Below are 24888 nucleotides of genomic sequence, written 5' to 3' on the forward strand. Positions count from 1 at the left end.
TGTTACTGTGGCCATGGTTTGCAGCTCATGGAGTTGATTGCCGATCAATAGTGCTGGAATATGAGCTTACCATGACTTTGCAGGCTACCAACGCTAGTGGTAGTTGATTGGCAGATAACTATGGTAACATCTGAACCACACACCCAGAATCAAATTGCAAATACCACTGCACAGACGCCAGTCACCCCATTAGCCACAAACCAGGGCAAATAACCCATGTGCAAGTTTTTAATGTCCCCTGGAAACCTTTCTTTTGTTACCCATTTACATGTATTAATTGTTTATATATACTTCTTCCAAGGAGGTTATGTTTCATGTTTTATAATAGATAGATAGATAGATACTGGGCGACAGTATTTAAGAATGAGAGTATTAGTGTGTGTGAGTGGCTGCAGCTGAAATTGTCTAGGTCAAACTGGAGAGTGATATCAGACCCTTGGTGGTCATGGCTCATGGCTCCACATGAGTGGCCTGTACTGTTGCAGCCGACTGTCGGTGGCCCTCTGTTGGTTTATAATAGAGTGCTTCTAAACTCTATGATTGGCCTCCAGTTTTTAATCCCACATGAGGGGGAGGAGCTGCCAGTGAGAGGAGAGTGAAAAGCTCTTTAACAGGAGACCTTCAGCTAGAGGCAGAGCAGCTTTCCCACAGGTACTGTACCTTCTTTTCTCTTTTCTCTGGCGGAAAGCCCTCATTGGCTTCCAGTACTTACAAATACATATCAAGTCGTCTGTAAAATCCTTTGTTCAGAAGAGATTGGGGTGTATTGATTCATTTTCTTTTGCATACTTTTGAGAATTTCTAGTTAATCTGGGGTGAGTGCACGTTTCTGACATAAAGATGTTAAAGATTTGAAAGGTGAATCAAAGCTAGAGGCATGTGATGATGACTATATATTTAGCTGAGAAAAAGACCTAAAGAGAGGTAAAACATTTTCAAAATGAATTTGTTTTCATTTTCTCAGTTCACATGAAAATCTTATTCTATCTTACAGGTTCTTTATTCTAAATATCGGAGGCAGTGTCAACTAGGTGTCCTTCAGAGGACAAAGCTGGTCTTACAGCCTGTCCTGCACATAAACCACTGACCCGGAGTTAAAAGGTCACACTGGTCAGGGGAGCAGAGGCTGAGTCTGTGGTGGTTTGGGTGTAATCCTCACCATAAGACCCAATGATCCACAGTGTCAGTAAGCAGTCTAGGCACTACAACCAGAGGACAGTTGTACCATGCAGCCACCGATGATGTTTCCTGTTGAAACTTCAATTTATTTTCCTGTACAGATCATTCTCTTGTTCCTTTAGTCTGTCCTAGATTTTTTTTTATTTTTTTTTATCACTATCTCTGCTATTCCATGTTCTTCACCTGACTCCTTCCATCCCTCTGTCCAGCTGACGTGGCCTCACGAGGGGGTCTGGTCTTGTGACCAGTTCATAATGTCACTGAGTTGTGAGCCAGAGACAGCTCGGGTCTTGGCAGTGGATCCTGGCAGTACAAGCCGTGATCTATAAATAATATTACAATCGACCCAAAGAGTCCACAGTCCTTCACCTCCACAGAGTCTGTACATTGAAATTACATGAATTACTGGGTGAATGTGTTCCCCCCTCGGATAGCAGGGGACTGATTGGCCATGATTTACATCTGACCAGGATTAACAGGAGTATTAATGTCCTCACAGCTTCACTCTATATTGAGACACAGTCCTCGACCCACTCTCTGTTGAGGACAAGCTGGAAAATGACCTTCCAGTCGCAGCCTCCCCTTTTCTTTCTCACTGAGTTTAACACGGACGTCTCTGGTTCTCCAAATAGTTAATAGTGTAAGTGTTCATATGAGACCTGCCACTCTGTGGGACTGTAAGACTGTGATAATGCTAAGAGGCTAAGAGCATCTGTTGTGGCCCTGGTGACTCTAATCTTGTTACTCTGTTGAACAAAAAGCCTGTGGCGGGAGGGGGGTCGTCCCAGCAGCAGGCGTGAGCTACTCTATCGCTTGAATTCGCCCTTGGAAAGGAACGCATGAGCTCGAGGTTACAATGCGGGAAGTTGTGTGCACTGCACTGCACGCTTGGCGTTCAGTTGGTTAAGTTGTGAGAGCACCGCTGCTAGGCAAAGGCCTGGATGCTTCATCATTACCATCGGCGTCCAGAAGCCACAGAGGCCAACACCTTAGTAAGCTAGCCACTGGGTAACATAATACAGTAAATGCAAAGGAATAATAAAAGAGGACAACGAGTAGACTGAGAATATCACCATGTATTGTAAAATTTAAAAGAAAAACTGTACAATCAAAATTAAAACATGGCAAGCATGTCACAAATCGTAACCTAGAGGCTTCCAGAAAGTGTTGTCCGAAGTCATGAATACTACAAAAGGGGGGTGTTATAAGGACTCACCCGACATCACCTGAAGGCAGCATATATTCACACAGACGTGCGTCCAGGAACAGAATATTTACAGCTGGATTGGTTTGAAAGGACTCTGCTGCCTGTAAAAATCGGTACAGTTCTCTGTACAGCTTGTAATTTTTGTATATTTACATAAATCTTCTTGCAATCGATTGCTAATAACAATCATTCTGCTGAAATTAACTTATTTCGATTTTTTACCTGTATAATGTGATTGGACAAGGCCAGTTTGCCAGTTGCCATGAAGGTGTGACCAGTGACTCTGAATCTGCTAATGTTAAGAGATGCTGTCTGAACCAACTCACTGTGTTTTCCATGTACCGCATTTGATGATTTGACACTGACTCTGCCTCTTTTTCCCAGCTCATTTGCTTTTGACAAGGACTCCTCCAACGAGCAGAGAGATGGCAAACTCTTTCACACGCTTGATCTCTGGCCGCAACACTGCCGTGCTGTTGGCCAGCTTGGGCGCAGGGACGATGGCGACCGGCTACTTGTTGAGCGAGAACAGCTCACTGGCTGCTGAGGCGAAGAAGATGCTTTATCCTCCAAGGTAAAACAGGCTGACCTTGAAAACCGCAGATGCATTGTGAAGGAAGGCAGAATATAAAATGAGGGTTAAGTGTTGGGTGTTTTTTTGGAGTCCATTGGATGGACGACCTTGATGAGCCATATACTTATCTACCCTGACAACACAGAAACTGACTACGTGCTTCACATCACTTGCACATTTGAGTGTGACTCCCTTCTTTAAGAGAAGCAAGTGAGGTGGGACACCAGGAGAAATACTTCATGAGCTAATTTGTGTGTTATTAAACGTCAGAGTGTCCCACAAAACTGCACAGAATCTACAAACAGGCCCAGTGACTGTGTGTATCACATCAGCACACTGCAGGTGAGTATCTGAGAGTATGAAGAGGTCCCCGCAGCCATGCTGGCCCCGTCACCAATCTTTTTTTTTTTTTGATAGGGTGTGTGATTGAAACATTATTAAGTTAACGTATTTAAATTGCTTTTATTGTCTTAAAACCCCAAAATGTTAATGTTGCTGTCACAGAGAACAACGAAAACTATAGCAAATAATTACATGTGAGAAGCTTGAACAACAATGAATCTTTGGCATTAGTGGTTAAAAATATGACTTTAACAATACTGAATTATCTAAACAGTTTCGAACTAATTCAATGTCAACAATTGACTAAATGATGATGATGTCAGCTTTGGAGCACTGGTTGGTTTCTGAGTATCTGGGGACATAATGGAACTGACATGTTGGGATCAATAGGGACTCTGGGACCCCCTTTTCATATAAATAGTAATGAGTAATGACTGATAATTGTTGACATGTCCAAAGGATGCAGGAATTTGGTTTTCATGACTCATTTTGAGAGCGCCTTACTATCTTAATACATATTTCCTGTTGAAAGAGAAAGCTTTGATGTGATTTATGCAGTTTCTTTAATGGAGTTAATGGGAATGGTGTATAGCACGTTATGGACTGGATGCAATAACCCTTTGTAAGCAGCTCTGCTTTGAAAGCAAAACATCTTTCCAATACTTCCCCTCCCGTAGCTCTGACTTCCCTGACCTGAGGAAACACAACAACTGCATGGCCTCCGCTCTGACTCCAGCTATTTACGCCAGACTGAGGGACAAGGTCACCCCGAACAACTGGACCCTAGACCAGTGCATCCAAACTGGAGTCGACAACCCAGGGCACCCTTTCATCAAGACGGTGGGCTGTGTGGCTGGTGACGAGGAGACCTATGAGGTAGGAGCGATCAGAGGTCACAGGTTTTTTTCTAGCGTATGTTTCAAAACTTCAATTTCCCTGTTAAAATATCTCGAAACAGTCTTGAACCCTTCCCTTTTGCCAAAGTCAAAAAAAGAGATGATACAAATGTTAATGTTCTACTCCTAATTCACTTATTATTGTATGCACAGTGTGATGTTAATGAATCAACAGCTACCGCACTGACTGCAGCGAGTACTGAACATTATTTCTTGCCCAATGATGAATCTACAAATTAATGAATAAATCCATCAATGAATTAATCAATGAATGACACCAAAGATTAAAAGTTCATGTTTGATCACACACACACACACACACACACACGCACACACAAGCACACGCGCACACACTCACACAAACTTGATTCTGTTAACTGTTCCCTGCAGGTGTTTGCTGAGCTCTTTGACCCTATTATCAAAGACAGGCACAACGGCTACGACCCCAGAACCATGACACACCCCACTGACCTGGATGCCTCCAAGGTGTCTACACCATAACACCCCCGTGACTCCTTTATCCCTCCATCCACAATGTTCCTACGGCGGTAATATTAATAATAAATATAAATAAGTATTTTAACTTTTCTTTTCTACTCGCCAGATAACCCAGGGTGTGTTTGACGACAATTATGTCCTTTCGTCCCGTGTCCGGACCGGCCGCAGTATCCGCGGGCTGAGCCTCCCCCCGGCTTGTTCGAGGGCCGAGCGTCGTGAGGTGGAGCGGGTGGTTGTAACGGCTCTGGCCGGCCTGAAGGAAGACCTGGCTGGACGTTATTACAGCCTGGGTGAGATGACGGAGCGGGAGCAACAGCAGCTCATTGATGTGAGTTTCATCCAGGCGCATACATAGAAACAAGAAAACAAAATTACTTTGAATGTCCCTGTGATCTTGGAGCACTCAAATTTGATGTGAAAAAAAAGGAGCTCTTAATTGGGGAATCTTAATTTTTCCATTGATTGATATCAGCTTTATGGTTTAATTTTATATATTATTATATAAATTATTATTATATAAGGCTTGTGATCCCTTAAAGTGACGTATGACTATGACTGTCATTTCCACTGCAGGAAATTTCCCCCAGGAACCGTTTGCAGGAACATTTTACTAATTAGAACATAATAAAAGAATAGAAACCACTCATCACAATTTACCATCACAATTTGCATAGAAATATTTCCCTATCAAACAAGGTGTGAAAGTTCAGCATGTTTGGGATAACCATGTACAAGACAGAACCTAAGATATAAAGGTGTATACATTAAGCCAGACTATTTCTCAAAATACAACTGTCTACAGACAATATGAATGAGATATAACAACAATGAGCCAGAGGTTGATTTTGTTACTGTTTTCCACACTTCGTGCTAAGCTAAGCTAAGCTAAGTGGCTGCAGCTTCATATTTAGCGAACAGAAGGAGAGTAGTATCAATCTACTCATTAACAGAAAACAGAAAAATAACAGAAAGCCTGCATTAGAAACTGGAGGTTGGAGTTTATATGTTGGTATTGACAAGATGGAGAGGCTCCAGCAATTTAATTTTGAGAACGGTGGGAAGCAACAGTTTTGGAGCATGAGCCATACCAAGGACTAAAAGTCATCGTATACACAATACAAGCTTTTTTTTCTCTTTGTCAACAAATATCACAATATCTTCTGTATAGCTTTTGACCATTCTTTGGTTTTTCTTTGGCTCAAATCCCACAGTTTGCCAAATACATGCACATAGTCCAGTTGTCTCTGGAGATGATGTAGGTTTACTTGTGTTTTTGCTCTGACCATTTCACGCTGCGCCCACATAAGGATCACTTCCTGTTTGACAAGCCTGTTTCTCCATTACTCACCTCGGCCTTCATGGCCCGAGACTGGCCTGACGCCAGGGGCATCTGGTAAGGCTGACATTGTTCTGTACAATACATAAGGAAGACAGAAAATGCAGTTCAAAGCATTTCCACCTTGAACATAACTGACCCACGCCCTTTTCCTGTCCTAGAGTTCCTGATCTGTGAAGTCCTCTCCTTTACTCTGTTCTCTTCCTCTCCACTGTAGGTGGAGGTTATGCAATAGTTTCTTCCATTGGTTGAGGAAGAAGTTCTCAGATCCTTCACTTAAAGAAATGTAGCAGTTCAGATTATTATCTTGTAAAATCAGTTTAAAATAAGACATTTTCTCAGGATCTCAGATAAATCTCAGCAAAGCTCTGCACAACAGTAACCTGAGCAGGTCCAATCAGCCACATAACTGAAAACATTCAGTCTGTCATAATGTGACATTTGAGGTACTTGTACTTTACTTGGTTATTTCCATTCATTTCCCTGTTACAATTCACTTCCACTCCTCAACATTTATATGACAGCCTTAGTTACTAGTTACTTTTAAGCTGAAGATTTTACGGTGTGGAGACTATAATTTTAACACTGCTAATATGTATTTTCAGTATTAATTTTATGTCAGACTCTTACTTGTAATGGAGTATCAGTACATTGACGTAATGGTACTTAAGTTAAGCATCTAAATACTCCTTCCACCTGCTTTCCTTCACCGATTTAGGGAAGAATCCTCCCCTTTAACGTCCCCAACTTGTGTTTTCTTCTCCAACCTGTCTTTGCCTCCCTGTGCTCCTCCCACCTTCAGGACCACTTCCTGTTTGACAAGCCTGTCTCTCCATTGTTGACATGTGCCTTTATGGCCAGAGACTGGCCAGACGCCAGGGGCATCTGGTAGGCTTTGTTCAGCTCTCCTGCCTGCGTTTCTGCTGTGACCATTTACACACTAACCTGCACATGCTGACTGTCAGTGATGGTCAACTTTCAAATATCTTTCCACATCATGGGAAGCACAGCTAAAAGAATAGGAAGTTTGATTATTTAAGTATATATATATATGTACACACACATACATAAATAAATAAAAATGAAAGAAAAAAATAATATATATATATTTATATGTGTGATTGTGTGTGTGTGCTATCTGTTTAAAAAATGTGTGTGCCCTTAACAACACTGGTGCTCAAATAAATATAATAATAAATAATAAATAAACAGGCAGCATGAAGATGTCAGGGTTTTCTTGACCTTCGTGAGTCATCTCCTGTAAGCAACTATTTCACCTGAGTGGCTGGTTATGTAGTTACTGTAGCTGCCTCTCCACAGGCACAACAATGAGAAGACCTTCCTGATCTGGGTGAATGAGGAGGACCACACCAGAGTCATCTCCATGGAGAAGGGAGGCAACATGAAGAGAGTGTTTGAGAGATTCTGCAGAGGACTCAAACAGGTAGAGAGGAACGCACACAAACTTAAACGCAGAAGTAGGATGATAAGATAGGGCCAGTGTTTATTTGTAGTGCCATGAGTTGATGGATTTTGTGGTGGTAATGCAGCAGGCAATATGGTAACAAAGGCAGAGAAGCAGCTAACAACCAAACTAAGACAATACATGTTTGATCCGACCTAAAGGACACACACAATGTATTTTGATAAGAAATAACTATAGGTGCACTATTTAAATATCCTTTTCCACTATGAACACTGGAAAGTCTTTACTTTCACTGTGTACTTGAACCCTGAAGTAGGATACCTGTTAAAATTATGTCAAATATATATTTCAGATTTATTTTATTTTTTTAGCCCTTACACAAACATTTTTATTTGAAAAATTCAAACTTTCCAAATACTGGACATTACTGGACGGAGAGTTCACTTAACAGCAACAATACATTGCATGTGACTGGCCAACTCTGCCTGTCACGTCCCATAGGTGGAGCATCTGATCCAAGAGAGAGGCTGGGAGTTCATGTGGAACGAGCATCTGGGCTATGTCCTCACATGTCCCTCCAACCTGGGCACTGGCCTCAGGGCAGGCGTGCACGTTCGCCTGCCAAAACTCAGCAAGGTAACACATGCACTTGTTCCGACAGTCTCACTTGAATACGACATAACAGTTACAACCCTGTAGGAAAACACAGAGACAATTTAACCAAGTTGACTAGAATAGTCTCACTGTGGCATTTCAGCTCCCGCAATCATCATCAGCAAAGGGAGTTTGTCGGTTTCTCATGGAACTGTAGAGGATCAACGTGAAATTTTTCTGAAAAATGTATATGTTTGGGGATATTTAGGGGTCCAAGCCAAAGAGGGCTGGGATCCCGCGTTTGCAAGGCAACGCACTGGTTTTTGAACAACCCTATTGTTTTTGTAAAGATTATTCTTATTTTTCAGGAGATAAAAGTCCTGCCACAGCCTAAACCGTGCATGGTGGAGCGGTGCAATTTTCAGGACTGGTCCCGAACCCTGCCACTCCTCAAGCACAAAAATTGACACACTTCTGCCGCTAGGGGGCGCTATATTAAAAACTTATTTTGGCCCGTAACTTCCATACCGTACATCGCACATTTATAAACCTTATATCCACGCGTTCCCTGAATGGAAGTTTTTTTGCCACAAAATCGCGATTTATCTGAAACCTATTTTTTCAAACTCCTCCTAGGCCGTACATTCGATCTGCACAAGACTTTGCACGTAGCATCTCCAGACGGAGCTGACAAAAAGTTATTGAAAGAATTTAGCTCCACTCAAAAATGCGGAAAATATGTATGAAAATATTTGTGTATCTAGCTGTGAAAACACCAACTTTTGCATATCTCAGCCAAATTAAATGCTATGACACTGAGGTTTGCCAACAAATTTGGCAAACATTGGCTTTTAGGGGTGCTACAAATACAAATAGTTTATTTTTAATGAAGGGCTCATTAGATTTTACAAAATGGCCAAAACACGACATGACATTCTTGTTTTCCGTGTTACTGTTAGGCTCTGGTCCAAATTTGGCAAAGATCGGCCATTACGGGGCGCTACAAATGCGAAAAAATTAAAGTTCATTAAGGACTAATGCAACTTTTACGAAACTTGGAGGGCACGATCTAGGGCTGCTCCTGAGGCCATGCCAACAACGTTGTACTGATTTGTAAAAATGGGCATGGCCTATTACACCCAAAAACGTTGCCTTGCCAACGCGGGATCCCAGCCCCTTCTGGCTTGGACCACACTGTTGCACTGGCTCACATGTCCCTTCATCGCCATGAACACAGCAGCAGGGTTTTTTTTTCCACCACTCTTTACAAGAATCAACATTAATTCTCAACTTTCGGCCAAAACGTTCACCATATACAAAAATGTAAAATTTCCACCATGTAAATAATGATTTAAAACACTGTGCAGGACCAACGTTTCTCCAAAATCCTCGACAACCTGCGGCTGCAGAAAAGAGGCACAGGAGGAGTGGACACGGCTGCTACTGGAGACACCTTTGACATATCCAACAACGACCGTCTGGGCAAATCTGAAGTGAGGATCAGTCGGTCGTGTCGTCTTAAAAATGATTTTCTTTCCTGCTGTTGGTGTGTTTATTTGTTTATATGTTTTCAGGCACTTCTTCTCCATCATCGGCCTCATCAAAAACTGATCTGAGTCACTGCTTTGCTGCAGAAATTAACTTTGGTGCATGTGTGTTTGTAGGTGGAGTTGGTCCAGCTGGTAGTCGACGGGGTCAACTACCTGATTGAGTGTGAGAAGAGACTGGAAAGGGGCCAGGACATCAAAGTCCCGGCTCCCATTGCTCAGTTTAGGAAATAAAAGCTGGAAGCAACCTTGCTATCGGTGTTATATGGCGGTCAGTTCTTTGCCTGGTGTTCCCTACCACTCCGAGCCTGTGGAGACAACTAAGAACGACATCTGTCCACTACTGTAGAGGATGTTTCTTTACGCCTCCCACAGATTGCAAATTTTTTGGGTAGCCTAATCTTAGACAAGATCTGCTGTAAGGGGAAAATTCTACCTCAAGTTAAAATCTTCACTGTAATCCTGACTTTCAATAAAGCCAACAGTAAAGAAAATATTTATGACTACTCTGTCTTTACTATGACTCACGGATATGTTATTTCACCCTGTCTCACAAAGACCCGACAGGGTCTTGTGTTAAATGTTTGTCTACTGATGTTGTTTCTTAAAAATACTTTATAATGCAGCACAGTTTACACGTTGGCCAAAAAAATACAAACTGGATCTTAATGGCGGAAGAAGAAAAGGGTGGAACACAAAGGAGAAAAAAATTAAAACTTCCGGAGAAATGTTTAATGCTGCAGAACCCTCAAGGCACAAGACTGGGAAACAAAACAGACATTTGGGTAATATTGTGCTGTCAACCTTTATTATGTAATTTAAGAGTAAAAAGGGGAGAAAGCCAATGTTTTACAGCTCACTTACTGTAGTGTGAAATACATCAGTAGCTTCACTCATTAAATGACCAGTGTGTAGGAATTACCAAGATCTATCAATATAAATGGGGTGGGGGGTATCAAAAGCTGTTAATAACAAAACTACAGGAAAATTCAGACAATAATTCCTTTTTCCCCACTTCTACTGCGATATGATTATGACAACAGGGTTTGTTGATGTATTCAGTTCGGTTTTGGAACAATTTCATTGTTCGTTTTATCAGTGTTGAGGCTCCATAATTTTAATATCAATATTACTTAACATAATTGTTATGCTCATCAACTCGTTGAGGTCTGAGGACCCCCCCCCCTCCCACAACTACTCAAAATAAAAAGACAATTAAAAAAAGACTTGTGAATGTTGCATTTTCATAAACTTCTGTTTTTACTTGTGAAATTCTGCATCATTCCACAGAGTACAGTGCATCTTCAGGGAAAAACAGAACCAAGAGGAAAATGAAAGAGAACAGATATAAAGAACACCATTAAATGCTGTGCAATTTTAACCTTTGCAAAAGGAAGCTTAAAAATAAGTCAACAGGTCTACATTAACTAATCAAACTAATTAATAATCTGAGAACACATTCAACATTTAAGTAAGCAGAAGAGCGTTTCAATTATTTCACACATTTTACTTCCCAGGACCCCACACCTTTGACAATTTTCTTGCTTTTCTAAAAAGAAATTAGTTGAAATAAGTCATTGAAGAACAAAAGGTGACACCTCAAGTCCTGAGCCTGCCTATTTACCAAAAAGTCCAGCTTTTTTTTCTTGGCAATGTGAAACAAAAACAAATGCCTCTATTAAGGAGTGGTTGCAGAGTGCTAAAACAATGCAGGTATGAGATATCAGAGCATCTCTGTGGTTTCGAGATAAGAACAGAGTGTCAGCGTTAGCTCTTTGAACAGGAAACAGAAAGGAGGCCAACAGCTGTAAGTGTCAGAGCTGTATCGTTAGTCCACAGGTCGCTTTTCACTGTGCTTCTTTGTGAACTCTTCGGCATTCTTAATGAATTTTGCGGGGTCTTTAGTGTATTCTTCTGCCAGGTCTGCCCTCAGCGGATGCTCTGGCTGAGGGTTGTTCACAAGTGTAATGAGAGACTGGATCACTGGAGGAGAGAAGGAATGGGAGTACACGTGAATTATGCACTGAAATCCCCTCTTTTCATATTGGTGGGGGGAAAAAAAATCAAGATTTTCACAAATAGCAGTGAGGAATTATTTTTTTTCACCAGTTAACCGGCAATAACTGATTTCTAGCAGGAACGCGCTGTGAACACCAGTACACCACTGTCTCCTCTCTTACCTTGGCATGCCTTTGTTGCTGGCTTCCAGTTATCCACACTGATGATAGGCAGGCAGACCTGACCCTTCTCGTCAATGTTGGGATGGTAGATCTTTGTCTTGAAGGCGATCTTGGGCGGCTTGAAGGGATACTCGGCAGGGAAGATGATCTCAATCCGAAATGCTCCTTTGTCATATGGAGTACGGTCCTTGAGCAGAAATAAGAATGTGTAGAATGGGGAGACAAAAAAAAAAGCACATTCCATTAACTTTTTTTTTTTACAATTAAAACCTTGCAAAAAGGCTATTAAATTTGATCGTTAAAATATAAACTAAAATAACATAAATAGTAGAGCCCGACCGATTTATCAGCTGATATAAGCCTTTCTCAGCTGTGTTTCCCCTACATGCATTCAGGAGCGGCGATGCGCCGTTGTTGGATTTCGACCGCCGCTCCTGGATTATTATTATTTATGGGTTTTTTTAACGAGAGGAGATTTGGCTCCGCCTTGTCCAGGGGTGGGAACAGAAACTCGCGATTAAACGGCCCCAGTGCTGAATTATGAAAGACCGTAGTATCAATAAGATCCGACGTTATCAGTGCTGCTAACGGTATTGAAGAAATTCGTTCATTCATACAGAATGAATTTTCGCTATTCCCAATCCTGAGTCTCTGTTGAAGCCGTGTGCAGGGGATGTGGCCAGGTCTGTGTGCGACACACGGAGCACAAACAGAGACACTCACCTCCTCCGTGTGACGGTGGCAGAGAGTGAACATCTCGTTGTACTTGGAAAAAAAAAATTAATGGAGAAAACTCTTGTTTCCACAACCGTAACAAATGTTTTGCAAGTACATGCGGAGGCATGAGTAATATGTGAAATATCTAGTGAAAATGAAAGTAAACTCTACTTAAACTGGTCCCAGTCAGAGACAACAGCTGCAGCAGTTGGAAGTCTCCTCTGTAGATATACTGTATGCCCTTGTACGTGACTGATCTGTGCCAGTGCACGAGGAGCGTGCCTGTGAATGACTGGGTGTGTACGCTCTGTCCTGCGTGGCTGACCAGGATAATTCCTTTGTTCACCAGAAATAAACCAGACCAGACTGAGAATCAAGTGTGGATTCTTTCATTACAACACAACACAGAGTTCACATGGTGGTTACAATGGTGCCGTGACCTTGCCTCTGGAATTATTGCATCGCTGGAGGATTCGCCTGTTCCAGAAGTCAGCTGGTGTTGCGTAGCAGCAAGTGAGTCAGCTCACTTGCGCGCATTGATCTGCCTGTAGCGCAGAACTACATATTGTTTTATTTACCACTGGTTTAATGACAGTGTTTTCTCACTTTGAGTGTTAAAATAGAGCTGTGCTAGAGCTTTTTTGGTAATTTCTTGCCTTTCTTGGAGAATTTTAAGGTTTCTAATAAAAGAAAATAATAAAAATAAACAAATAGTAATAATAATCAATCAAATAATCAATAAATAATTAAGTACAATAAATGATGAAAAAAAAAATATGTTCAGGGGAAAGGCACGGGAACTAGTGAGAGTGGGGATGCTGGTGTGCTTAACAATGAGGCCGGCCTAGCCCCCATATCCAATCAGGCGACTCAGGGGTCCGCCGGGCAACTAGAGCACATAATTGCTATGTTGGAGCGTGTTCTTGAGCAGAGATTGCAGCAGGCCCAGTTTCAGGGCAGGTCAAACCCTCATTTCTAGGGAGGCCAAAAGAACAGAGCCAGGCCGTCATTGGTCTGTGAGGTGTGTGGGGTCGTAGGCCATGATACCCGTTTTCACTGTAGGGCCAACCATCTTTGCTTTCTGTGTTTTGCGCCTGATCACAAAAGTGCAGTATGCCCTAAGTCAACAGCCTTAAAGCCAGCCGGCATGGTGCCCACAGGACCAGCCACACCACGTGTTGGGCCTTCTATTGATCCCCCAGTAACGAAAGAAGATATTGAATCAGTTTACAACAGTGTGTGTGTGAAGAGTTAAAGTTAAAGAGTCAAGTAATAATGCAGAACACACAAAAACTGCACCCTCACGCTGATCTCTTCTATGAAAGAGTATTACTTGGTGGCAAAGTTGAAGTGAGGGCTATGCTAGACAGCGGTTCAATGGCTTGTTCTTTAAGCTCCAAGATATTGCCCAGGCTGTTGGAGGAGGGAGTGTTAAAAAGCCCTTCATTGACACCTTCAGATGTAGTTTTGATTGAATGCGGTGGGTCAAGAACGAAGCCTTTAGGAGTGTGTGAGCTGGAGATGGAGGTGTATGGCTGTTGTGTGGCCGTCCCCACACTAGGGATGGGTACCGAGAGCCGGTCATTTTTGTTACCGGTACATAATTGGGTCAGTACCGGAGTACCGATAGGCTCCAGGACAAATGGTCCCGCTATTGGTATTTACGTTATTTCACCGCCCCCTAATGATGACGAAGGAGCCGCTGACACTCAGCGAAAAGTGTGGGCTCACTTTACTAGATGCAACGACAATGCAGCTAAATGGTGCATTTGCAAACAACTGTAGTCGGGAGCAAAGCTGGCGACACCAGCAACCTCACGAAACACTTACAAATCAAACATAGTAGCTTTAGCAAAGCGGCTAGCACTAGCAACGCTTATACGTCCTCAGTGCAGCCACGAGGAATATATCAACCAATATGAAAAAAAAAATATTGAGATAAGATTTTTTTTCCCATATCGCCCAGGCAAGGCGTGAGTACTGTGAGCTGTCCTGACAAGCTCGCCTCACCCCCCCCCCCCCCCCCCTCTCTCCCTCACCCCCTCTTAAGGCTTAAAAGTCAGATATTTCTCAGAAGAGAAGCAACAAAGATTGCCCTGTGACAATGACTTGTTTCATGATGTTACCCCTCTAGCAGTAATAAAATAACAGTTGAATCACTAAGCATCTTTTCATGTCATCATGTCTGTTTTTTTTGCACCAAATTATAGAGAGTAGTATCGATAAGAGTATCGTTAAGTATCGGTATCGACAAGCAGTATCGGTATCGGTATGGGTATCGATAAAATCCTAACGATACCCATCCCTACCCCACACTCGTTGAAAATCAGGGGGATGACCTCATTGCTGGCAGTAACCTCTTGAGATACTTGATTTGCCAGTTGAAGACGTGCCATAACTTGTGTGACGACGTGTCCGCCTCTGAACACAGCGAAGTCGAGAAGCACCAACTGTTGATTCAGCTCGCTAACGTGGAGACGTGGGCAGGCAGTGATGTCCCTGACAAAGTTGGGACTGTGAGAATAAAAAGAGCTGTGACGCTGGAGCCTCAAACTGAGCACTTGTCCTAGGGGAAGGCTGCAGAGCGTGGGAGACCTCTCAGTTGGCAGTGCTGGCATTGTAGAGCCCACAACCGCAAGGTCAAGACCCAAGTCAGTTCTGGTTGGAAAGACAGTGGCCCTGCTGCGCAGCGATGGATGGCTTCCCCTGAAGGTAATAAACCCCTTAGAGAAGCATGGGACACTTAAACGTAATGCCAAGCTAGCAGACGCATATCCCTGCATGGCATTGGAGGACTTTGACGTGAGTGATACCTCACAGCACTGTGTGCAGCAGCAGACACAGGAGGCATCTGACATATCGTCTGAAAGGCAGGTTTTGTCGAGCCTGACATCTGATGCTCACACCATAACTGATGGCTGTCCCAGAAATGGCGGATCCAGTGGGCATCTTGGCAGTCCCAGCTCTGTTTTACGTGACTTAGGATTGGCAGACATACATGTAGATTCATGTGATGTGTCTGCCTCCTGTAGAGAGAAACTTGTTCACCTGTTTACCCACTACCAATCCATCTTCAAAGGATAAGTTGGACTGTGGAAAGGCTACAGGCTGCTTCATAGAAATCGACTCAGTGACGAAAAGCCTTTTCGAATGCCATACCTACGCATTCCACCAAACCAGTATGAGAAGCTCAAGCTGGCTTTGGATGAAATGGAGGAAAGGGTGATCATACGGAAGTCCAGCAGTGACTATGCTTCACCCTAAGTCCTTGTTTTGAAGAAGTCTGGCGATCTAAGACTCTGTAATGACTTCCGTTTGATAAATGCTTGCACCATTATAACAAATGTGAACTCTGCGTTGTGTTTAAATGAAGGAATCCACAGTTGCTTCTCAGTCTAAGTTAAATTTTTTCTACTAAAAAGGAACCAGTCCTGGATTGATAAGCAGTATCGGTAAGAGTACTAATTTTTCCACCTGCACTCGTGCTTCACCGTTACTACTACTCCGCTACTACAACTCCATCCTAGGGCAAACACTGAACAGACATATCGTAACAGCTTTTATGTTTGCGGATATGCGCCGATGTAATGCAGAAAAACTGGAAATGGTGTCATCTTGCAGTTTGTCCATTCTTTATGGACAGATTGCAAAATGACAGATGTTTACACTGCAGAAAAAATTATTAGGGCCCGAGTATGAAGGTGCAGCCATGCACAGGCCCTATTGTTTCCGTAAGGAGCGCCGACCAGCATGAGGCTGGCGAAGGCCCTCTTGTGTTTGCTTCATTTCTTTTTAGGGCCCAAGTGCCGACCAGCAGGAGGCTGGCGAAGGCCCTCTTGTATTTGTAAGGATTATCATTATGTGCTCCTATTTTGCCTGTTTTCACTGCCACAACAGTTTTTCATGCATGAAAAGTCCCCAAAATTTAATAGTTACATAAATGTTGGATATCTTTTTGAAAAATTAAGCTTTAGCTTGAGAATGGCAAAATGGCTCGACAGCGCCCTCTAAAGTGTAGCCCCGATATTTGTGTTGATCCGTCATGTACAAAATGTGCGTGGCACATGTATCATGTCAAGACGTACACATATGCAACTTCAAATTTGGTGTCATCTAAGCACGTATGACATTAAAAGTTTCAAAATCCTGACTTTTCGTCAGAGGCCTTTGCAGTGACGGCGTGGCGATTTTTGATCTTCGCCATGAAACTGGAAGTTGCTCTTAATCAAAGGTACATGGGACGATCTCACCCAAACTTCTCAGGCATGATAATGGTCCTGCCCTCACCACATCTACATGTCAATATTAACTGAACGCCATACCGCCACCTGCTTGGTATCGTGACAGGCCTGCCTGCAAGGCAGTGCGACAATCACAACCAACTACTTTTTGTCAAATTATATATTTGACCAGAATTATTGCATACAATATTATTTTTGCAACCGAATCATGTGAGCTTTTATTAGGGCCTATTGGTCGTTTGGTTGTGTGCGGAGCAGTTCATCAAAAAAGCAACAGGGGCAAAATGTGAACTAAAGTACTGCATGTTAAAGATCTTTACTTGAGGTGCTTGTGCTGGTGATCAGGCTGACAGTCACACTCCCGCAGGACATCAAACTGTGCATTGCTCCACATCAATGTGCTGTTTGTCCAGATTCGACTTGCAACCAGACTTGCAGCTATGACCCGCATTTATTGCACGTTGCTTGACGCGTCAAACTTTTGACTGTTCACCATGGTGTGTTTCACTCTATTGGTGAAGCTCTAGCTCATTTCAAAACACTGCAGGTCCTGGCAGATGAATAAAAACGTCCTGGCAGGAAGTCACGTCCTTAAAAATAACCAATAATCAGAACCGAAATTCAACTTACGGGTACCCGGTAAAATCCCTAACCCTACTCCGTCCTCACTGTCTTTCTCCCTGCCTCTCTTCGGGGGCCACACAGACCAGATCCACCAGAAGAACATCTCAGAAAAGCTAAAACACTTTGATGATGTGATGTAGACAAATCTGTGAGTTTTCGTCTGATACTAATATCGGATCTGTGAATCCTTAATATGTGGTCATATCTTCACCAAATTCCTCAGGAATGATAACAGTCACGCACTCAACACATTTGCATGTCAATATTGAACCATGGTCAAGCGCCACCTACCGGCAACAGGAAATCAAAATTGTGTACGTTTACATCCTGTGCTTTAATAATACAACACAGCAAAGTTTGGTCAGCTACGTTGTATGACATTGATGATGTTATATTGTGAAACTTAGTTATTATTATTATTACTATTATTATTATTAATAAAGTAAATTGTAGGGCTGCAGCTAACGATTATTTTTTTTAATTGATTATTTTTTCGATTAGTCGATTGATTATTTTCTGTTTAGTCAATTCATCCTTTGGTTAACTTACCAATAAATATTTTATATATATATATATATATATATATATATATATATATATATATATATCTATCTCAAATATGAGTCAGAGTAAATGAAGATGAAACAACATAAATAAATGTTTCGCCTAAAAAAAGAAAACATATTATTCTCTATGTAATAATGCAGATTAAGCAAAAAGATTTTTTTTTATTATCTCTGACAAATTTCATGCTGAAAAAAGTGAAGCAGAGCAAAGTTACAGGCTTGATTGGGACACGGTCAGCTGTTCCATTTGAGGTTTCTCACCTAAAACTCATTTCATTTCACTTATGTGTTTTTAAGTATTCTAATTCCATCTAAATACAGCGGTTTTATAACAAAGACGAGTGTTTATCTCTCTCTACCGACAATCTCTGTAGTGTTGCGATGACGTCAGACCTGCCGGTAGGGTAGTGACAGGTAGCCTTTGTGCTAACGGGAGCGGATTTATGGATCAAAACAAAACTTACCGTGACATAGCATTAAAAGTAAGACCTAGTTTATGCTTTCACTTAATCTAGGGCTGAAGTGTCTCGCTCCGGCCGGGACTCACCCCGTTTACTTCTCATTTGTCTTCGACGAATTTACATAATCGTTTACGTCGAAGCAGCCCTACATCATTGCCTTTACAAGTGTCAGTATTATTTCTGTAATTATAAGTATCAGTCTAGTAGAGATTAAAGCGGCAGTTGTACATATGTTCTCTCTCTCTCTCTATTTCTCTCATCCTGTCTCTCCTCTCCCCCTCTTTCTGCCCACCTCTCCTCTCTCCCCCATTTTCACCTCACCCAACCGGTCGAGACAAATGACTACCCACATCTGAGTCGGGTTCTTCCTGTTAAAAGGGAGTTTTTAACTCCTCCACAGTTACCAAATGCTTGCTCATTGTGGGATTTGTTGGCTTTTCCCTTTAATATTGTAATATTGAGCTCACTATGTAAAGTGCCTTGAGACAATGTATGTTGTGATTTGGCGCTATACAAATAAAATTGAATTGTGATTGAAAACCCAGTGTGTAATTTTTGTAGTTTTCTGGTGGCATCTGGTGGTAAAGTTGCAAACTGCAACCAACTGAGCACCCAACAGAGACACTTCATGGTGGTGCACTGCTAATTACATTTCCGTCAGTATTGAAAATTCAACGCGAATGCACATATTCTGGACCGTTTTGTGCAACCGTATTCAACACGAAGTGGGGTCCACCTAATGTAACTATTTTTAACTTATTCAAAGTTGATGAAAAAACATTGGTTCTTTATTGTAGGTGATAAAACATATATGAACACATAGTTATGGACAAAATATTCAATTTCTGTGAATAAGTTCTTCTAAATATTACACACTGTAGCTTTAATGCTGTAGCAGGAAACAAAATAATTTCACAACTTTAAGCATCAGTTGCATACTTACAGGAACAATGAGCCCTTGCCAGGTGAAGATATTTGATTCGTCGACTAGAATGTTGCGGAAATGCTTCATCCCAGAATTGCGGATGTCATTGAGCTCCTGGAAGAAGAGAAATCTATTTAAAATGGGATAAAATCATGTGATTACAAAGAAAGCACTGATTCATGGAGGGTGCTAGCCTGGGACCCAGACTAATTCTGGGAGCTCATTTAAATGTGCTCTGCCAGAATAAGGTCTAGATCCCCTCGATTGAGAATTGATTTCCCCCAATCACAACCAATTATCTGATAATGGGCTGGGTTTATACCACGACGCGGACGGAAGCAACTTTTGTAAACAAACAAGGCTGCCGCTTATGAACGAGCAATTGACTAAAAGTACCCCATATTTTCAAATTTCTCCCACAAAAACGTCAGCACTCATTCACAGACATAGTCGAATCATCATCACAGACATCTCTCTGTCAGCTCTAGTCTGTTGACATTTTCGCGTCGCTAAACAGGTGTCACAAGATTCCTCTGCGTCCGTTGGTAACGCCTCTTGGGAATCAAAAGTAAACCAAGAGGTCCCAGACTAATACATATTGGAGTATTAGGCTCTACCCACTCACTCACACACAAGTCCACGTTTATTTTTGTGTCAATTTCATGTCCATGTTTGATATTGTGCAGCTGGTTATTATGTGACATTGTCACATGTTGATTTGACTTGGAACAGACTTTGTTTTGGCTATTTCTTTACCGGAAAAAAATATTGAGATATATATCAAGTATCGCCATTCAGCTAAAAAATATCGAGAAATAATTTTTGGTCCATATCACCCAGCCCTATCTCACGTTATGGTGAAAGGAATGTGTCATGGTTTTGGACAAAAGAAGACACCTGATGACATTGCCTTGGACTTTAAAACGTTGTGATGGTCATTCAAAAATCGTTTTCGGATTGTTTTATACACTTCACAATGAATCAGGAAATTTGGGATATTATTTGCTAATAAAAATGTTGTCATTTTCAGCAAATACTTGGATTTTGATATGAGAAAGACATCTGATAGACATGTGGAATTGTTTGGCCTTGGCGGGGGTATGTGCTGTACTGAGTGCCATTTTAATCAATCTATTAACCGTTTCGTCCGGAAAAACAGTGAAACATATGAAAATATGTAATTGACTATAATGTGAAATGGACAGAAGCAGACAAATTCCTCACATTGGAGAAGCTGGAAACAGCAATTATTTATTGATTTTGACTTGAAAAGTAACAATTTATTATTCACTATTTGCCAACTCATTTTCTGTAAATCAGCCAAAGTCATTTTACTGGTTTCATTACCTAAATAAGAGCAACTGGGCTAATACTTATACTAATGTTAACTGAGTAAATCTGTACGAACTCTTCCACTTCCTGACGGCATCTGTCAGGGGAATTCAGAAGTGTTCTCACATGGCCTTGTTACAGACATGAACAAGTCAAACCAAAATCCTGGTGTTTCATAGTGAAACTGAAAGTGTGAGACTGAGGGGCTGGGCAGCAAAACAGGAAGTCCATCACACTCCAGTCAACCAAGTTTTTTATCAGTTAAAAAATACATATTTAAACATTACACACAGTGGTGGGGAGTAAGTTAGTACAGTATCCCAAGGATCCCATCATAATTCTATTCCAAATGTTTTAATGCAACCGGAGGTATTTTTCAGCAATTACAATGAAATTAGTGAGCAACAAAAAGCATAACGACTTTTTTTTTTTATCTATTGTCTTTTTTGTGAACAATGCATTAATATTTGAAGACGCTTTGTAACGTATGCTGGCTCTAGGGGCTCTTGTCACTTCATAGTGACATAACAAAAATGAATAACATAATTTGCTCAGACATAACAAACACAAGAGTGGGTAACTTTTTTCTTGAACTATTTTTTTTGACATTTCAATCAAAATATGACTAAATGATATAGTTTAAATGAAATCAAAAATTAAACATTCTTTTTTTTTGCCGACTCACAAGTCGATTGATGGAGTAATTGCAGTTATGTTTTTGCTCTTTGGGGGGGGGTAGGACTAATCGGCCCGCCGCACCCCCACAGTCTCCATGTTTTCGGTACAGCCGCTGATTTCAGACGGTGACGGATCGTTAAACCAGCGGCTACACGTCCAACTATCGCCCCGTGTTTGGGGCTCCCTTTACCGGTACGGGCGGTCCGGGGCGTCGCGCGAGCCGCACCTGTCTGACAGATCGGCGGTCGAGCTGAGTCACTCGCCGCCGACGGCGCCAACTGACGAACTAGTTACCTCGGTCGTATCCTTACTAATGTGTTAGGTCGGACACGAGGCCCTCGGCTGACGAGTTGGTAGTCCCGAACTCAAATGAATCGGACACATTTGTATTAATATTCATGTTTACCTTGTCGAGTCTCATGGTCGAAGTCATCGCGGAACCGATCGCTTCTTGTTCTTCCTGTTACTTTCCGGTCCTTTCTCGACTTCTTTTGATTTTGGTCCTGAGAGGGTGACAGCTGGCTCCCAGGCACACTACCGCCCCCTACCGGCCTGGAAGTCTGCAGGGCAGACTCATATTTTCTTCTTCTTTTTTTTTTTAGTTCATGAACAAAGATCATTTTACAGAATATTTGGCATTTAGATCTTTAGATTAACCCTTACAAAACATTCAAGGCACATAAGGTTACATTAAATAAGAGTGTCAAATAATAACATGCATAAATAATATGCAAAATTCATAATGATAAAATAATAACATAAATAATGATTAAAGGTAGATTCCCTGAGTGCATAAGAGGTCATAGAGGTCAGTCTTCAAATAATTTCAAAGAATCATAAGCTCCGAGGAGCGATTTGGCCTGTTTCCTTTTCATGAGCTTTAAGGAACTCATTTTCAACAAGGTCCCTTTTAAAAACAGAGAAAAGTGGTTTCATTTTCATCTATTTTGATTTGTGGATAAAGAATTTTGCTTGTAGAATCAGATTGTTCAATATAGAGTCACTCCCATGTCCGTTATGTTGACTCCAAAGACTGTTCTCTCTTGTGAGAGGAGTGGACAGAAGAATCTTGGTCGACAACCAGTCCTGCAAATCCTCCCATAATGTTGAAGAGTACAGACAGTGGAAAAACAGATGATCAGTGGATTCTATTTCATTATCACAGAAGGTGCAGTTATTATGGTCAACATTAAATCTCCTTCTTAGCAGTTCATTGGATGGGTAGATATTATATAGGATTTTAAAATGCACTTCTTTTGTCTTGGGGCTACAGGATAAGTAATGTAGTGAGTTCTAATCTTCTTAATTTCTACATCAGAAAACAATTGAGTGATGGAGTTTCTATTTGGTCGTATTGGGTACAGGATAGTAGTCAAGTGATAAGGTAAGAGTTTGTTTGAAATTCCCTCAGTCAGAAAGTCATTGTCGTTAACTTGAATTCTTGGTAAATCTGTCACATACAATTGGTTATCTATGTTTTGGACTAATATTTTAACTGAGTTAGGGATCGCTTTGATCACTTTATAAAATTGAGCACGTGTGCAAGCTATGTCATATTTCAAGCAGAAGTTTTCATAAGAAAGACAGTGTCCCTGATCATTAATTAGATGTTTTACTGACCAGATATTTCTATCCATCCACTGAAGAAGAGAGATTTGCGATTGCAAAGCACATATCTGTTATTCTAAATGGGGGTTTGATGTGGGGAGAAATTATGAGTGTACAGGAGTTTCCAACATAACAATACCTGTTTGTGAAATATTGACAGTTTGATTGGTAATTTTTCAACCTGGAAGTCACATTGAAGCACCAACTCGATACCTCCCATTTTTTTAAACAAACCCCTGGGGAGACAGTACCAAATACAGTTATTGTTCAGCAGGAAAGATTTTAGCCATTTAGCCAACGTTCAAAATCAATAGCTTGAAAACCACCTTCTTTGTACTCTTTAACTATTTCTGATTTCTTTATGTAATGAACTAGATTTTTCCAAATTAAATTAAAGTTAAATTGGTTGATGGTTTTTATGAATTTATCAGGTATGGCCATTGAATATGCAGGATAAATGCATCAAGCTAAGGACTCCATTTTAGTTAAATATGTCCTTCTAAAAACTGTCAGGTCTCTTTGTAGCCACATGTTCAATTTTGATTTACATTCAAGAATTTTGTCTTGAATATTTAAGGTTTGGCTGGTTTTTGTATCCTTTGTTACATAGATTCCAAGATATTTCACAGAAGATTTGATGGGAATATTATAAGCCTCTGTAAGGTTGCAGTCATTAATGGCTATTAATTCCCATTTGTTGCGATTGAGTGTTAATGCCGCCAGGTGAATAGAAATGGGGAAATGTTGCACCTTGTTTTACTCCTCTACTTACGGTAAAATGAGGGGCAGACTCTGAATAACAAGAGTCTGCCCCTATCTGGACGTGATAGAACATTTAACAAAAAAGTCACAGAATACATACACACTAAGCTACCTAAAAAGTAGAAACTATGTTACCGTTTAACCTAATGTTACTAAATATTAAAATACACTTGTATCTGTGTGAGTAAAACAATTATTCTTTTTCAAATGATATATATATATATATATAAATTATTTTGATTTTAATTGTCAAAGTTTTATTTAAAGTATTGGGAGATACTTTCAAGAGTTACTTTCATGATAATTTGGAAATTGTTTTTCTTTTATTTGTAAAATCACCACTGTGTGGGCATGCGTCAAATTTAAAGATAGGTCTTTTGACACCGAGGGTACAGTCGAAATGTCAAATTGGCCCAATACGAAAGGATAAGACACCCCACCATCGCATGATGACAGATGTTATTGACGTCTGCCATATTGTTTCAGGGAGCATTGCTTTATCAATGAAAAGTGCTCTATAAATGAAATGTATTAGTATTATTATTACTTCATACAACTGGACTGCTTTAAAGAAAGGAGAAGAAAAACTTTTCAATAAACAATTGCCAGATATTAATTTCTGTCTTTTTCACCTGAGCGATTTTTCTCATCCTGTGCAATACATCTATGTATGGTAGTGTATATGAATACATGTAGATATGTGTGTATATACATATTTATTTGTATTATTGTTTTACTGCACATCCATAGAACACTGTATTTATTAGTCATATTTTTATAGACAACTGCGCATTTTAGCCTCGTTTGTTGTTTTTTCATTTATTTATTTATTTTTTCTATATTTTACTAACCAGCTCCCTGATACCTTTGACTCTTGCTGCTGCTGTAACAATGGATTTCCCCGGTGTGGGATTATTAAAGTCTCATCTTGTTCTAATGTTCCCTGTCAGTGTTTTAATATTATATATATAGTTGTTGTTTTTTAAATAATATTATTTATACATTCATGAGCATGATGCACTTTACTGGTGCTGGCATTTAGAAGTTTAGCTGATTCTACCTACTTTCTACTCTGTTGGTACTTAATCCTATAGCAATGCAACGTATTCTATAAAATCATCATATTAAGCTTTCAGTGGACATGAAAGGTGAGAAAATTGTAATCTGAGTACATTTGCCTGAGATGTATTGGAAT

At 40.9% G+C, this 24888-nt stretch overlaps 2 protein-coding genes across 3 annotated transcripts; one reads left to right on the plus strand and one right to left on the minus strand.

The window, feature by feature from the left end:
• The first annotated feature begins 544 nt into the window (after positions 1-544).
• ckmt2a (creatine kinase, mitochondrial 2a (sarcomeric)) lies at positions 545-10095 on the plus strand. Of its 2 annotated transcripts, XM_035624221.2 has the most exons (10): positions 545-651; positions 2771-2960; positions 3980-4178; positions 4589-4684; positions 4803-5024; positions 6004-6089; positions 7353-7476; positions 7960-8094; positions 9420-9545; positions 9717-10095. In XM_035624221.2, the coding sequence occupies exons 2-10, from the start codon at positions 2812-2814 to the stop codon at positions 9831-9833; spliced, it is 1254 nt and encodes a 417-aa protein (XP_035480114.2). In that variant the 5' UTR covers positions 545-651; positions 2771-2811; the 3' UTR covers positions 9834-10095. The 2 variants fall into 2 exon arrangements, with proteins under 2 accessions (XP_035480114.2, XP_035480115.2); XM_035624222.2 differs by lacking the exons at positions 545-651; positions 6004-6089 and adding an exon at positions 6835-6920 and having other exon boundaries at positions 2431-2960.
• Positions 10096-10385: 290 nt separating this feature from the next.
• On the minus strand, positions 10386-21883 carry LOC118300119 (ubiquitin-conjugating enzyme E2 L3). Its single transcript, XM_035624223.2, has 4 exons — positions 21730-21883; positions 19332-19427; positions 11780-11966; positions 10386-11582 (listed from the first exon to the last, which is right to left on the minus strand). The coding sequence occupies exons 1-4, from the start codon at positions 21754-21756 to the stop codon at positions 11428-11430; spliced, it is 465 nt and encodes a 154-aa protein (XP_035480116.1). The 5' UTR covers positions 21757-21883; the 3' UTR covers positions 10386-11427.
• Between the last annotated feature and the right edge of the window lie 3005 nt (positions 21884-24888).

This window comes from Scophthalmus maximus, chromosome 2, assembly GCF_022379125.1.
Source record: "Scophthalmus maximus strain ysfricsl-2021 chromosome 2, ASM2237912v1, whole genome shotgun sequence".
Taxonomy (NCBI): domain Eukaryota; kingdom Metazoa; phylum Chordata; class Actinopteri; order Pleuronectiformes; family Scophthalmidae; genus Scophthalmus; species Scophthalmus maximus.

Excerpts from the sequence above, each read along its gene's own strand:
- ckmt2a (XM_035624221.2), top strand. The coding sequence starts at position 2,812 with ATGGCAAACTCTTTCACACGCTTGATCTCTGGCCGCAACACTGCCGTG. Across the intron at positions 2,961-3,979 it reads AAGATGCTTTATCCTCCAAG|CTCTGACTTCCCTGACCTGA; the intron begins GTAAAACAGGCT and ends CCCCTCCCGTAG. Across the intron at positions 9,546-9,716 it reads ACCGTCTGGGCAAATCTGAA|GTGGAGTTGGTCCAGCTGGT; the intron begins GTGAGGATCAGT and ends GTGTGTTTGTAG.
- LOC118300119 (XM_035624223.2), bottom strand. The coding sequence starts at position 21,756 with ATGACTTCGACCATGAGACTCGACAAG. Across the intron at positions 19,428-21,729 it reads CGACCATGAGACTCGACAAG|GAGCTCAATGACATCCGCAA; the intron begins GTAAACATGAAT and ends CTCTTCTTCCAG. Across the intron at positions 11,583-11,779 it reads AGCAACAAAGGCATGCCAAG|TGATCCAGTCTCTCATTACA; the intron begins GTAAGAGAGGAG and ends TCTCTCCTCCAG.